At 37.8% G+C, this 16,767-nt stretch overlaps 1 protein-coding gene and 1 long non-coding RNA gene across 4 annotated transcripts in view; both read right to left on the bottom strand.

The window, feature by feature from the left end:
- Positions 1-16,767, bottom strand: part of CUL3 (cullin 3) — a 106,694-nt gene that overhangs the window by 69,265 nt on the left and 20,662 nt on the right. The window contains exon 2 of one of the 3 annotated variants that reach the window (XM_032277650.1): positions 8,671-8,868. The exons of 1 other annotated variant lie outside the window; for it this stretch is intronic. In XM_032277650.1, the coding sequence (XP_032133541.1) occupies positions 8,671-8,868 (198 nt within the window). Of the gene's footprint in view, positions 1-7,323; positions 7,997-8,670; positions 8,869-16,767 lie in introns of those variants that run through there. One more of the 3 variants, XM_032277651.1, reaches the window with a different exon arrangement.
- LOC116551461 lies at positions 3,038-7,317 on the bottom strand. Its single transcript, XR_004268948.1, has 2 exons — positions 5,673-7,317; positions 3,038-5,626 (listed from the first exon to the last, which is right to left on the bottom strand). It is a non-coding gene; the product is annotated as an uncharacterized LOC116551461 (long non-coding RNA).

Below are 16,767 nucleotides of genomic sequence, written 5' to 3'. Positions count from 1 at the left end.
AAACTGCTAAGCATCACAAAATTGAGATAATAATGCTCTTGCTACATTAAAACTAAAGTTTCTTCCTTGACTTTAAGAAAAATTAAAAATTGAGGCCAGGCACAATGGCTCATGCCTGTAGGAACCCAGCAGTTTGAGACTAGCCTGGGTAACATGGTGGAAACCCTGTCTCTACAAAAATCACAAAAAAATTTAGCCAAGCATGGTGGGAGCGCCGGTAACACAGCTATGTAGGAGACTGAGGTGAGAGAATCACTCCAGCCTGGGAGGCAGAAGATGCAGTGAACTGAGATCATGCCAATGTACTCCAGCCTGGGTGAGAGTAGGGTCTTGTCTCCATAAAAAAGCTGAATGCCATGGCTCACACCTGTAATTCCAGCACTTTCGGAGGTCAAGACAGTTGGAGAGGCTAGGAGTTCAAAGCCAGCCTGGACAACATGGCAAAACCCCATCTCTACTAAAAATACAAAAATTAGCCAAGCATGATGGTGCACGCCTGTAATCCCAGCTACTCAGGAAGCTGAGGCAGGAGACTCACTTGACTCCATAAGGTGGAGACCGTGGTGAGCCAAGATGGTGTCACTGCACTCCAGCCTGGGTAACAGAGGAAAACCTTGTCTCAAAAAACAAACAAACAAAAAAAATTGAAATGTTTTTATCCCAAACATATCACGGCAGAGGAATAAACAGCCTTAGAATCTATTATCTTACTAAGTCTTAATAACCTAAACTTAATAAGACACATAATCATAATTTTTAAAGTTCTTTGGGCTAAAACAAACAACCTCAAACTCATTTTATAGATTAATACTCTAAATTCCAGAAAGGTTTAGCAATTTGTTCAAGATTATTGCAACATCAACTGCAAAATAAATATTTTAGGCCCAGAACTGTATTGAATAGTCTATGCACATTATCTTATTAGATTCTTGTATTAATATGGAATTAATGAGAGAATTACTCCCAACGCTCAGTTCTATTTCTACCTAGTACTTTTCCCCATCGTGGCTGCATTTAGGTTATTTCTTACTATTACAATGCTCAACAGGAGTTAGAAGAAAACAAGTCCTTCGTTACTCCATAAGAGCTTAAAAACTGTCAAGTTTGAAGCCCAAATAGAAACCTTATGAAAGGAGAACAAAAAAAGATTGCTCCACCCTTTAACCTGCCTACAAGTAGCAAAACGATTACTATTTAAAACCATGTTTTAATATCTGAAATACATACAAATATATGCATGTACACACGCAAAATGGCTGTGAAAAACTGTAACTCTGCTAAATACGTGTCAAAATTAAATTATCTTATAACATAAGGTTAGAGGTAAGTCTTTAGTATCACTAACTCTGGCAACTTTTCAGTCTCCACTGCAGTCCTCAATGTATCTGAACGCTCGCTAAATGTTTAAATTCCTCAGAGTTCAATTCTGGGCCCTCTTGTCTCTTGTCTGTGACTTCATTTACTTCCAGGGCTTTAAATACAAGTTGGGTACCCCTCATCCTAAATGCATGGGGACCAAAAGTGTTTCAGTTTTCAGATTTGAGTATTTGCATTTACATATCGAGATATCTTGGGGATGAAATCCAAGCCTAAACATGAAATTAATTTGTTTCATATACATCTTACACACATCACCTGAGGGTAATTTTATGATATTTTAGTAATTTTGTGTGTGAAATAAAGTTTTGGCTGTGCTTTGACTGTGATTCTGTCACGAGATAAGCTGTGTAATTTTCCACTGTGGCATCATGTTGGCGCTCAAAAAGTTGTGGATTTTGGAGCATTCTGAATTTCTGGATTAGGGACGTTCAACCTGTACCATCTATATGTTCACAATTCCCAAATACACACTTCCAGTTCAAACTTCTTAGACAATTTGATTTGCATATAAAATTTTATAGGTATCTTAAAACCTGTCCAAAAATGGAGTTCCTTTCTCTGCCCCAAATCTGTATCAGAAAATGAAATCACCTAGCCAGTAATCCAAGAACCAAAAACCTAAAACTGATCTTAGATTTATCCCTGTTTCTTCCTCCCTACAATCAATCTGCCTGCAGGTAACATTCTTTCTACATCCAAAATATACTGTATATTTTAAAACTTTTCTCAATCATAACTGTCACTATAGTAGTGTAAACCATCACTGTTACTCACCTGAATTACTGGACCCCTTTCCTGGTCCCCTTATTTTAACTCTTAAGCCCTCTAACTTATTGGCTTAAAATCCTTAAATGGCCTCCTAACGTACCACGCAATTCATTAAAAAGCATTCTGCCATGACTTCAAGGCCTGGCATTATCTGGCTTCTGCTTCTCTCTGCAACTCCACCTTGTCCCATTCCTCTCCATTACCAACTCTTAGCCCCCTACTTATGACAGGATTTTATTCAATGTCTTTAGGAAGTGGCAAAGAATAGCCTCCTGCTGTTTGTTTGTTTTTTTTTTTAACTCACTCTGTTGCCCAGCCTGCAGTGCAGTAGTTCAATAATAGCTCATTGCAGCCTCAAACTCCTGGGCTCAAGCAATCCTCCTGCCTCATCCTCCTGAGTGACTGTGACTACAGGTGTGTGCCACCAAGCCCAACTCTACAGATGACATCTCACTATGTTGCTCAGGCTGGTCTCAAAACTGCTGGCCTCAGGTGTTCCTCCCACCTCAGCTTTCCAAAGTGCTAGGATTACAGGCGTGAGCCACTGCACCCAGCCTGCTGCCTTTTTAAAGTAAAGTTTTATTGGAATACTGCCATGTTCATTCATTTACATATGGTCTGTTGCTGCTTTTGTGCTACAAAAACAGACTTGAGGAGCTGTGACTGAGAACGTATGGCTCAGAAAAACAAAAATACTATCTGGTCCTTTACAGAAAAAAGTGTTGTACAGCCATTTGCTTTGCCTGGAATACTCTTCAACCCACTTTTCTGTGAGCTCTCTCTCATTCTTCTAATCCTGGCTTAAACACTACCATTTCCTCAAACAGCACTTTCTTGATCTGTGTAGTTGTCTTCATCATTTTTTCCTCTATCACTGTGTCCTGTTTTCTTGATATTTTATAACTAAACACTTGTTTACCTGTTTACTATCTGTTTCATAAGTGCAAGAATCAGATGCGTTCTACTTATATATTCCTTACACCTAGCTCAGAGCCTGGCAAACGGTTTTGAATGCTGAGTTCTGTGATGAGAAAAGTCTTACAGTATACTTTTGGCATTCTGACAAAATGATATATATTCTAAAAGTCTTTAAATCTGAAAAGCAGCAGAACTTTTTTCCCCCACTACGCTTTTTTACTTATTTAGAAAACCAGTTAAAAAAATTCCTGTGTAAGTTGAAATGTTTTCATTTTACTAAAACAAGATTTTTCTTATGGTAAAGTACTAAGGCCATAGCACACCCTAAGTTTTGCCTTGTGGTCTTGAGAAATGAACTAAATTCCTTTGGGTGTCAGTTTCCTCAAAGGAAACATTCTTCCAGAGGCAAGAAAAATAGTATCCTATTAGAAGTGCTTTTATTAGAGAAACAGTACTTATATTTTCTATGCCTGCTTCAATTTTATGAATTTATTTTGAATGCAGACAATCAGCTACTTTCATCCCAAAGAGACATCCTCTCTGAAGTTTCCCGTCATCTGCTGTCTACTTTACCAAAATGTTTAACTATGTTCACCATCCTCACCTTGATATCAACGTACCAACAAATTATATAACAGACCAGCCCTCAGTCTGTGTAAAAATTATATTTCCTTCGAATTCTTCAATATGAAAAGATGGGTCTTGGCTATGTATGCCATAGCACTAAAAGCACTTTGCTTTAAAATAAATAAATACATGGTTTGTCAGGCAGTTCAACTAACTGCCAAAAGCACTGTGAACTGAAAACTGATGAGCAGACCAAACAGTAACGTTTTCAGAACAACAAAAAAAGGTATATTCTGTGAAACTGAAGATAGGAATTTTCATTTGCAAGAGGTTCTATAGGGAATGATAATGAACAGATCCCTGAAACAGTATGTCACCTTCTAGTCAAAAGATGCAATGCAGAGATAGGCAATACTGATTTTCATGCGATCTATGTTTTTGCACATTGTATCAGTAACATCCCTAAGTCCCTTTTAGTATAACAAACAGACTTACCACTTTAGGAGACAAACATGTCAGATGGTCCTACCTATCAGTTAATAGTTCACTTTTCGTAGTGACCCCTTCAATACAGTAGTACGGTGTTTGTATGGTTATTAAAATGTTTCCATAAAGTAGGAGTAAAAATAAGATGAATAGAAAACATGAAAACAAAAGCATGGAAACTAGCAGAGACTTCAAAACCTAATTCAATTTAAATAATCAATGAACAGACATGCTAAAATTGCCACATTTCCTAGTCAAAAACTGACTGGTCAAATGAGTGTTTGTGAAACAAAAGAACATTTTCAGGTGCTGGCAATGATAATTAATGACTATGTATAAGAGAAATAAATGTAAGAATTTAGCATATACTGTATATTTTTAAATTTGGTACAATCAACTTGAATACATGTTTTAGGGAATATATTATAAAAACTGCCTATATTTTGAAATGATAGTTGCTATGGACTAAATGTTCGTGTTCTCCAAATTTGTATTTTGAAGCCCCAATCCCAAATGTGATAGTATTTAGAGCTGGGGCCTTTGGGAGGCAGTTACGTCTTGAGAGTGGTATCTTCATTAAGAAGATAGTACTATTATAAGATACACGAGAGACATGACCTCTCTCCCTCTCTGCCCTGTGAAGACACAGGAAGGAGGTGGCTGTCTAGAGACCAGGAAGGTCTGGGACTCTCATCAGAAAATAAATCTGCAGGCACCTTGATCTTGGACTTCTCAGTTGCCAGAATGGTGAGAAACATTTGTTCAAGCCATGCGGTTTACGGTTATAGCAGCTCAAGCTGATGAAGACAACAGTTAACCTTAAATGTGGGACCACTGTAAGCAACTTACACTATACTGAAATTCAGAGTTCTCATGGAGTTATGGCTCATATAAATTCAATATCTACCGGACCGTATCTTCAACATCCAATTGACTATTTGAGCCCAAAACTCAGTCACCAAAACACTGATCTCACACTCTGGCCTTCTCTCTTCTCCTCACTTTTTGGATGAACCACTTCTCAACCACAACACGTGACTACTATGTTTTTTTCCCGCATCTGTGCCCAAGCTTTAAAAAAACTGACATAGCACACATTCAGGCCAACTCCTAATAAGCTATCTTTTTCTTCACTGTCAATTCCTTAGTATATTCCTCACAAAGGCTTCTCCAAGTCTCTTCATCTCATTTTCAGAAGATGGATGGTTTACTTATAGACTCATAATTATTTTAGAAATAAAGAATCTCAGGGATATTATTTCCAACTCCATCATTGTACATATAAGTAAAGGATTCCTAGAATTTAAAGGACTACAGCTTTACAGTGAGTCAATTAACTTGAAGCCCCTTAAACTGAATTTCAGCATACTGCAACTTGATCAATTCATTCTACCTTAGGAGCAGATCTACAGAGAAGTCAAGGGCTCAGACTAAAGCCACATTGCCTCAATTCAGTTCCACCTAGCCCGCTTAATAGCTATATGCATCTGGACAAATGACCAATTCTCTGTGCCTTGGGTTCCTCATTTGTAAAACAGAGATAATAGCATTACCTGCAACATTGGGCTGTGACTGTAAGCTAAGTAGAAACATGTAAAAGCACTAGAACTGGGCCCAGCACACAGTAAATCTAAATTAAAGTTAATCATGTTCATTATCATTCCCTATAGAACCTCTGGCAAATGAGAACACATGCCCCTCCTCTAAGTTTACTTCTTTTCCATTGTTCTTAATTCCATACTCTATATCCAATAGCTCAGCTGTTCCAATCTTCTCTCCTTCAGTAGCTTTAAACAAAACTCTTCCACTTTTCCTTCCTTTGATGCCAAATTTCTTAAACTGGTCTTTTTCATTTCCCACACCTACTTACTACTATAGTTTGCTCCTAACATTCATCCCTTGGCTCTGGGCTCTTCGTTCTCTGAACTCCAACACTTGCTCCTCAGTATATGTTACCAAATGCCAAATCTCCACATCTAATTTTGAGTTCCTGCCCAAGCTCTAAATCTATGTGCCTCCAAACGTATGATATCTCTACTTGGGCATCTTACTATGATCTCACACTCAATTTTCCTCACATGCAATATGATTTCTAAGGTACCTTCCAAGTATAAACATTTTCAATATAATCTAAACAAATCTTACTATCTTCTCTACCCATTCAAATCCGTTTCCCACTATTACTTCACAGTATCTGCTATTGGTGGTACTGTAATTCTTCCAGTAACCAAGCTTTGTCTAGACTTACTTCAGAATTTCTGACATCCATTCATTTCTAGCCTATCACTTTACCCAGATCTTTCCAGTCTTCTCCTGATTTTAGTAAACCTCCCCTCAATTTTACATTTATAGCATCCTCATAATATTCTGACACATAATCACCCACTTAAAATCACATCTTCAAATATTCTGTCACATTACCACCCACTTAAAAACCTCCAATAACTGTCTACAGTTTAGTCCAAATCCCTTAGCCTGGCATTCAAATTTTTCTACAATCTGTTCCCAAACCATCTTTGTAACACTACAATCCACTAATCTCTGTAATTATTATATACCCCAGTCAAACTCTACTTACCACCTAAGTTTAACCAACTAGTTCATCTCTATATAATCTCACGACATCTGCCATCCTGGAATGCCTTCCACCACACTGCTCATATATATCCCAAATATTTTCCAAAACTCAGTTCAATTTCATCCTTTCCCATAAAATCTTACAGCCCAGGGCAACCTCTCCTTTGTTCGAATTCGTAAGCCATTTATTGCCTATACAACTCATTTGCCACTTTATGTAACGCCTCACACAGTTATCTAAATGTGTGTATCATCCATCTCTCACATCGCAATCAAAACCCCAGGAAAGGACAGTATCATATCTCTTCACATCCACAATGTTACCACTGAAAGCTGTGCATAACTTAATAAAAAACTGCTGATTGTGTGAAGAACACAATCATATTGCTTTATGAGATACTAACTGCCTGGCTCATGTAATTCCCTTTAAGAGAAAGAAATTGCAGAAGAAAGAGTAGAAATAGAAAATTAATGTTTTGCAACCACCATAGCAATAATGATTCATGCAAGAATCATCAATGGATGCTAAAACCATCACATGAAAGTTTCTAGGGGAATAGGACATTCATACAGTGTCAAAATATATCTGAACAGATTACGTATGAATTACAAAGGGAAAAAAGGTACCTTCACAGTGGAGAAATCTGGCGGACACCAATGATCAAAGTTAACATCACCAATAATGGGATAAACTGACATCAAGTGCCTCCTGATGTGATGCACTGAGGACACAACATCACTTACGTATTATTCCTGCCAAAAATGCATAACCTGAAACTAGTCATGAGGAAACAATCAGACACACCAAAAATGGAGGGATAATCTACAAAACAACTGACCTATACTCTTCAAATATGTCAATGTGCTGAAAGACAAAGAAAGGCTGAGGAATTGAACATGTGATCCTGGACCGGATCCTGGATCAGAAAACAAATTGCTATAAAGGAAATCACCACTATACAGGACAACTGGTGAAATCTGAATAAGGAATGTATTAGGCAACAGCATTGTATCGTTAAACTGCCTGATTTTGATCATTGTTCTTTGGTTAAGTAAGATAATTTTCTTATTTTTAAAAGAAATGTTGAAAAGTATTTTAGGGTCGATGAAATCTAAAACTTATTCTCTAATGGTTCAGCAATAATAATGTTGATATTTAACAGTAATAACAAATATCAATAGAAAAACTGGCAAAAAAAAAAATGTAGCAAAATATTAACAACTGGTGAATCTAGGTGAAGGGTGCCCAAGAGTTCACATTGTGCTATTTGTAAAACTTTTTTTCAAAATAAAATTTAAAAAATAAATACCCCAATACCACATAAAGACTATGAGAAGTTTTTAATCAGTTTGTGGCATTTTACGTTTTATTTGATAATCTTAAAGCAAAGAATTGTAATAAAAGTTATTTTCTAAATGCAAATACATTTAACATGCAATGAAGAGTTTACTCTATCAAAACATTTGATCTAAAAAAAAAACACCTTTCTGAAATCAGTGAACCACTTGTAATAATGTGAACAGCCCACGAATAATTTATCTTTAAAACTTAGTTAAAATACAGTCAATTTTAATTAGTGAACCATCTCAGAAATATTTTTTAAACGATGTAGTTATTATTGTCTTCAAATACACAGAAAAAGAAGAGAAAGTAAAAATGGGCTGGTGAAATCATTTTAAGGAAAAAAATTTCCTTGTAATTAATATACTAATAAGCATTTGTGAATTACTGAGTTTGCTTATGATTTATAGGATATATTTATTATAGATCACAAAATTCATCTCTCAATTATCAAAATTTTCAATTTAGCTGATTATAAATTTTGCATGAGTGTTTATAATATAGTCACAAATCAGTAATTTCTATAGGCTTCTGAAGCCTTTGAAAAAATACTTCTGGTCAAAGTGCAATATAGCATAAAGGATTTTCTACATTCAATATAGTATTACCAACAGTCCTTTAAAATTTGATACCTTATTTATGAGATGTTCGGTAACAACTTCTCTTAGTCCAGTGTAGAGCTTTTCTCCATGTTTATGCAAAACCATTGTATATGCATTTCTATACAGCTCCTCAAAACTAAGACCACTGTTATTCTTACGCTGGATTTCTTGAATTGCATTTTTCAGAAGATCCCAAATGCTGTTTACATATTTTTCATCCATGGTCATCTGTAATATCCAAGAGAGAGAAGAGACAAAAAAAAAAAAAAAAACAAAAAACCAATGGTTGAAAATCTTTCTATGTTTGTCCATATATAGCAAATATTTTATTACACAGCTATGATTATAAATCTATGGCACATAAGAATGTTAACAACCTGTTTTAACAGGGAAAAAAAAAGGGATAAATTTAAAACCAGTTTCAAGATCTGTTAAACACAATTTCTAATCTTTCAAGACTTCCCTCCAATCTTACCTGGAGCAGAGCTCTTCAGTTTAAATAATAATGGTTTATATACTCATAAGTCACTTACCCCTTCTCTCTCTCCCACCAAAACACTTGCCAAGTTAAATCCCAAGAGCCCACGTACTCCTGACACATATCCATATAGCTGAAAGAAAATGAAGAATAACACACGCCCATATTTTTGGTCCATCTGAGTTTAAATTCATCACCAACGTTAAGTGTAGCCTTTATGTGACCCCACAATTCTATTAGTCAGTCTGACTTCTAGATGATTTTATACTGTCTCCTCCATCCTCACTTTATGATCATGACTGCTTCCTACTCCACTAAGAAAATAAAAACAACCTGATGAGACACTATACAAATTCCAATCACTCAAAGTGCCAAGTTACTGTACTTGAAGTGTAGCATAAGGACCAGACACATAAGCAAAATCTAGGAACTTGTTAGAATTGCAGAATTAAGGGCCCCACTCCAGACCTACAGAAACAGAATCTTCTACATTTTACCAAGAACCCAAGGTAATATTACACAAAATGAAATTTGACAAGTAAAATCTCTAGTTCTATGCCAAACCACCTATTGAGAAGGCCTCTCTTTACTCATCTCAGCATCATCAAAATTTTTCCTCTGCTCAATAATTTCCATTCATACTAAAAACTGTCAGTGTCACCATGCAGAGTGGCTCATGCCTGTAATCCCAGCACTCTGGGAGGCTGAGGCGGAAGGATCACTTGAGCTTAGGGGTTTGAGACCAGCTTGGGCAATATAGTGAGACCTTGTCTTTACAAAAAAAATTTTTTTAAGAATTAGCTGAGCATGGTGGCACATGCCTATAGTTTCGGCTACTCAGGAGGCTGAGGTAGGAGAATCACTTGAGCCCAGGAGGCAGAGGTTGCAGGGAGCCAAGATCACACCACTGCACTCCAGCCTGGGTGACAGAGCAAGATCCTGTCTCAAAAAACAAAAAGAAAAAAAAATTGTCAGTTTCCTATGTTAAAAACAAATCCACACAACCCCATGTATTCCTTCAGCATGATCTAATCTCTCTTTCCATTTATGGCAAAATCACAAGCAAGCTGAAGGGGAGATTCTACATACACTGTGTCCAAGTTTCATCTTTCCATTATATCTTGAACCCAATCCAACAGGACTTTCATCTCTACCATTACACTGAAACTATTCGAGAAGGTTACCAGTGACTTCTATATTGCTAAAATCTAATGGTCAAAGTCTCAGTTCTCATCTTACTTTGACCAATCCAGCAGTATTTGAAAGAGCTGATTACTCCTACTTGTTGAACAAACATGGCCAGGCATGGGGCCTCACACCTGTAATCCCAGCATTTTGGGAGGCCGAAGTAAGGAGGGGTTCAACACCACGCTGAGCAATATGGCAAAACCCTGTCTCCACAAAAAATACAAAAATTAGTTGGGCATGGTGGCATGCACCTGTAGTCCCAGCTCCTTGTGGGGGCTGAGGCAGGAGGATGGCTTGAGCCCAGGAGGTTGAGGCTACAGTGAGCTGAGACTGACTGCACCACTACACACCAACCTGGTGACAGAGCAAAACCCTATCTCAAAAAAGAAGAAGAAAAAAAGAAATTCCTCACTTACCTTCTAAGCACTACAGTCACCTGTTTTTCTTCTCTTTCTGTCTCCTATTTGTTCGTCTGGTTTACTGGCTCTTATCACCTAAACCTCCAATCCTAAAGCTCAAGTTCTGATTTCTTATCTATCCACACTCAGTTTCTAGGTGGGGTTGATGTCATCTATTCTCATGGTTTTAAATCAATCTCAAAATTGATACATTCTCTGTTTGGCCCCCTCTGTCGAATACCGGAGTCCTATACCCAGCTACCTACTCAATGTTTCTACTTGAATGCGTAGGAGGCATCTCGAATTTACCAAGCCTAAAACAGAACTCCTAATCTTTTCCCTCACTTGGTTTCCCCTGAAGTCTTTTCCAACTGAGCAAACGTGTGCTCCATCCTTCCAGCTGCTCCAGCCAAAAAGCTTGTGATCATCATTAACTACTTTCTCGCCCCAATACTAATCCAACAGAAAATCCTGTTGTCTCTAACTTCAAAATGTATCCCTAGAATTCAACTCTTTCTCACCACTTCCACTGTTACTATCCTAGTCAAACCATCATCATCTCCAACTGGTCTCCATTTCTACTCTTGGCCTTCTATCATCAGGCAACCAGAGTAAGCTTCTGAAAGCATAAATCAATTTGTATCACTCATTTGCTCACAACCCTCAAATGATTTCTTATTTCTCTTGGAGTTAAAGTCAAAGCCCTTACAATGTTCTATAAGCTTTGTTGGATCTGATAATCTCTCAGCTTCATCCATTTCCCGCCCCCCTTGCTCACTCTGCTCCATGCACTCCCTGGCATACATCAAACAAGCTCATTTCAGTGTCTTTGTATTTGCTATTCTGTCTAGAATGTTCTTCCCTCAGATTCCTGCATGGCTCAAACCTCTACTCAACTGTCATCTTACAGTGAAGTTTTAAATGTCCACCTTATTTACAGTAACAGCCTCACCTCACTACTGATATCCAACTCCAACCCACATTCTTCATTCTCCTCCTAGTCTTACCCTCTCCACAACCAAATGTCAGCTTCATGAAGGGAGGGATTTTTTTTTTCACTCCTAAATTCCTCAGCCTCTAAAACAGTATCTGGCACATAAGAAGCATTTATACTTGCTGACTGATTTTCTGCTAATATCTGACTAATGATCCCCTTTTAAATGCCACATAAAATCTCCAAGTTCTGCATTTACAACCCAAGCAACATTGATCAGCTTCACACACACTTCTGATCTGAACTGGATAAAAATTACTGACTTAGTGGAATCCTCTCCAAGTCATGTCTGATGCGTATGAATGTGAAAAGAGGAAGGAGTAGGCAAAATAGTTATTTTAGTCACCCTGGCAGTAAAATACCAACTTAACTCTCAATCAAGAGGATCCTTAAGCAAATGACTCAAACTGAGTCTTGTTATTCTGATCTTTTCTGGAGAGCTTAAGAAGCAACTCTTTTTAACAGAACAATTTCTTTCCTTTTACCAAAATCCTACGCAAGACCTAGGTGTATCAGAGTTTTATCAAATGACTGTAAAAGAATTTACCCCACACCTATACTGCTACCTATTTTTAATCAGATATCCCTGATACACAGGATGTCATCCATAAAAAACGTACAGATGTGACTAACTTTTCACAAACAGAAGATGCAAAGCCATGTAATAATGATGGCCTCAAATAGTATAGCTATGTATGAGCAATGTGCATTTAGTTTGTTGATAACACATGCTGAGGTTCTAATAAAGCAAACTAAGACGCTATCCCTTGACACTGAGTAACAGATAAGCAAAATACTCAGAACAATTTCAAAAAAGAGCAAAGTTAATGTGAACTATAAGCCTCAGAGATGTCTATACTGCTAATAGATGAGCACAACATCAAATCATCTTTTCAGGCTCTATAACCTAAGATCCCCAGAAAGCCAGAAAAAGTCTTAAAAGGTCTCTACCCAGAGTGAACTATTAAATTTTTCCACTAAAAGCTACAGAATTTTAAAACCAAAAACATCATATAAATATTCTCATATTATTATAACATAACCATTTTCACATCTACAAATCAAGAGTTGTTTTACTACCCAGGTTGTATGCAGTGTTTTAGTTTTTTTTTTTTTTTTTAAATTCATGCCTTATTGATAGAGCAGAGAGGAGGCTACGGGAAAAAATGTTCCTTCTCATGATAGCTAAGGTTAAAATTTTTTCTAACAAATGAGAAGAGCCAAGCACAGTGGTTCATGCCTGTAATCCCAGGACTTTGGGAGGCCAAGGTGCGTGGATCACCTGAGGTCGGGAGTTTGAGACCAGCCTAGCCAACATGGTGAAACCCCATCCCTACTAAAAATACAAAAATTAGCCACATGTGGTGGTATGCGACCGTAATCCCAGCTACTGGGGAAGCTGAGGCAAGAGAATTGCCTGAATCTGGGAGGTGGAGGCTGAAGTAAGCCGAGATGGCTCTAGCTTACTCCAGCCTGGGCAACAGAGCAAGACTCTGTCTCAAAAAAAAAAAAAAAGGAAAAAAAAAAAAGAAAAGATGACGACGAAAATAGACCTAGAAAGATTAAATGACTTACCCCAAATCATACAGCTGGGATTAGTGCTTATATACCCCAAAACCTCATCTAAATCTGTGGACTAACGTCACATTCTATTGTGCTAATATGGTAGAGTAACATCACAGTTTGAGTCACTGATTATCTTGGTAAACATAGTATATTGGTAGAGAACATAGGTTTTGCTGTCAGACAGGCTTAGGTTTGTTTCATGGCTTTGTTACTCACAAGCCATATGACCCTGGGAAAATTAGGTCCTGGGTTCAATAACAGTATCTATCTCAAAGGGCTGTCATGAAGATTAAATGACAATTGTCAGTAGATTTAACTCAGCCCAGGGCACACTATAATCCTTCACACATCAACTAAGGAAAGTGCCCAATGACAGAATCTCTTGAACTTTCATCAACACTCATCAAATAAATGTCAGAAAGAAATAATAGTTTCAGCAAGCTTAGTAAATAAACAGCTATGAGCTAAAACAAAAGCTCCTTAAGAGTACCACTATGATAAATGCACTTTATCATATAAAAATATCATATGAAAGTATAATGTAGCTTTATTTTAGAAAACATTATTCCCCTATATCTCTTGTATCCTACTTTTCTAGAGCCATTTAAATCATTTTCATCCCCAGAACTCTGCCCTTGGCTCTGTTCACTCTCTCCTGGGTCCCTACGTTATTTTCATTTGTTATCATGGTTACATCTATTATCCACATATGTAGGGCTTGGAATCTTTTTTTTTTTTTTTTTTTTAAGAGGGGGTTTCCCTTTTTTTACCCAGGCTGGAGTGCAATGATGCGATCTCGGCTCACCGCAACCTCCGCCTCCTGGGTTCAGGCAATTCTGCTGCCTCAGCCTCCTGAGTAGCTGGGATTACAGGCACGCGCCACCATGCCCAGTTGATTTTTTGTATTTTTAGTAAAGACGGGGTTTCACCATGTTGACCAGGGTGGTCTTGATCTCTTGACCTCATGATCCACCCGGCTCGGCCTCCCAAAGTGCTGGGATTATAGGCGTGAGCCACTGCGCCCGGCAGGGCTCTAAATCTTAAGAGACTCCAGACTGACTGCAAGGGATTCCAGGGGTTCCTAAAACTATAAACAAAACTTTCCAAGTATACTGTGTATGCACTTCTTTTCTAGAGAAAAGGTCCCTAATTTTTATCAGCTGTCCTGAGGTTGTCCACATCTTAAAGAAGATAAACTACAACAGTCCTCCTCTTATCTACAGTTTTGCCTTTCTTAGTTTAAATTACTTGCAGTCAACCACCACCTGAAAATATTAAATGAAAAATTCCAGAAATAAACAATCCATAAACTTTAAATTGCATGCCATTTTAAGCAGTATGATGAAATCTTGTGCCATCCCACTCAGGATGTGAATCCTCAATTATGTCTTTGTCCAGCATTTCCACACTATGTTACATATCCCACATCCATTAATAACTTTGTAACTGAACTGCCATCTGTTTATCAGATGGAAACCACAATGCTTATGTCCAGGCAATGTTTACCTCACTTAATACTGTCTCCAAAGCACAACAGTAGTGATGCTAACGATTCAGAAATACCAAAGAGAAGCAGTAAAGTGCTTCCTTTAAGTGAAACGGTGAAAGTTCTCTACTTAATAAGGAAAAAAAAAAGGTATGCTGAGATTGCTACAATCCATGTTAAGAACAAATCTTCTCACTGGCGCAGTGGCTCATGCCTGTAATCCCAGCAATTTGGGAGTCTGAGGTGGACAGTTCACTTGAGGCCACAAGTTCCAAGACCAGCCTGGCCAACACGGCCTAATTCCATCTCTACTAAAAATACAAAAATTAGATGGGTGTGGTGGTACACATCTGTAAATCACAGCTACTTGGGCGGCTAAGGCACAAGAATCACTTGAATCCAGGAGGTGGAGGTTACCCTGAGCTAGTCGTGTCACTGTACTCCAGCCTGGGCAACAGAGCAAGACACTGTCTTAGAAAAAAAAAGAACACATCTTCTTCTACTCATGAAAATGTGGAGAAGGAAAAAGAATTTGCACTAGTTTTGCTGTCTCAACTCAAAACTGTGTTAAATATGGCCACAATCATTCGCCTTACTTCATCTCATCACATAGGCATTGTATCATCTCACACTATCACAAAGGTTAAGTACAGTACAAGGTATTGAGAGACCACATTCACGTGTTTTATCACAACATAGTTATAAATGTCCTGCTTTATTATTGATGTTGCTAATCTCTTATTGTTTCTAATTTGTAATTAAACGTCATAGGAAAAAACATAGTAGATACAGGGCTCAGGGCTATCTGGTTTCAGGTATCCAATGGGGGTCCTGGAATAAACAGATTCCCTGTGGACAGGGGGACTTCTGTACTGGCATTTACATTAATGGCTCCCAAATCTATGCTGCATGCTCAGATCTTCCCCCCAAAGTCTAAAACTCTTGTTTCAACTACCTGCTACACATCTTCAATCAAATGCTCCAAACATAGATCAAACTCACCATGTTAAAAATCCCCACTGAAATCACCATCCAAACCTGCCCAAACCTTCCTATAATCTCTAATTCAGTTGTGGCAATACAAATTACCTAATTACACAAACCAGAAGCATAAGCCTTGTATTTTTTCTTATCTCTCATCTCCTTATCCAATCATCAAGTACTACTGACATTAAGCCCAAGATATTTCTCAAATATGTTCCCATTCTTTCATCCCAAACACAGCTGACCACTGAACCATGTGGAGGTTAGGAACACTGGCCTCCTGTGCAGTCAAAATACTGTGTATAATTTTTAAGTCTCTTAACTAGTAATAGCCTACTATTGACCCAAAGCCTTACCAATAACATAAAGTCTGTTAACACCTGTTTGGCATATTACATGTATTACACATTGTATTCTTTCAATAAAAAGAAAAATATTAAGAACACTGTCAGAGAGAAAATTAACAACACTGTAAGAAAGAGAAAATGTTATCTGGTATTCAATAAATGGAAGTGGATCATCATAAAGGTCCCCATCCTTCTTGTCTTCACATTCGGTAAGCTGAGGTGTAGGAGGACGAGTAGTTGGTTCTGCTGCCTTAGGGGTGGTACAGGATCAAGAGATGGCGGAGGTAGAGGTAGAAGGGGAGGCAGGAGAAGTGGCCATGCTTCTGTAACTTTACAGAAATACATTGTAATTTGTCTGACTTTTCTGCTTTTTCATTTCCTCTCAAAATGTTTCTATCTGTTCTCAATCCTTCTGCCACGGTTTGCTTTTAAGTTTCAGTGCCCACATCATAGAAGGGTCCATGTCATGAAAGTCAAAGCATTCTTGAATATCAGAAAACTCCTGCCAGATTGTCTAATGTCAATTTGTTTTTTTGGCACTGTTTCTACATCTTGCTCATTGTCTGGCACTGGTTCAGAAGCACTCATCTCCATCAAGTCATCTTCTGCTGATTCCTCTGGTGTGATGTCCATTAGCTCTTGAATTTCTTCAAGATCCGTATCCTGAAACCGTTCACTCCCCAGTT

The sequence above is a fragment of the Sapajus apella genome, unplaced genomic scaffold (genome assembly GCF_009761245.1).
Source record: "Sapajus apella isolate SASKATOON/1434 unplaced genomic scaffold, GSC_monkey_1.0 scaffold10, whole genome shotgun sequence".
NCBI classification, from domain to species: Eukaryota; Metazoa; Chordata; class Mammalia; order Primates; family Cebidae; genus Sapajus; species Sapajus apella.
The sequence above is the reverse complement of the archived record's forward strand: the minus strand, read 5'-3'. Positions and strand labels throughout refer to the sequence as shown.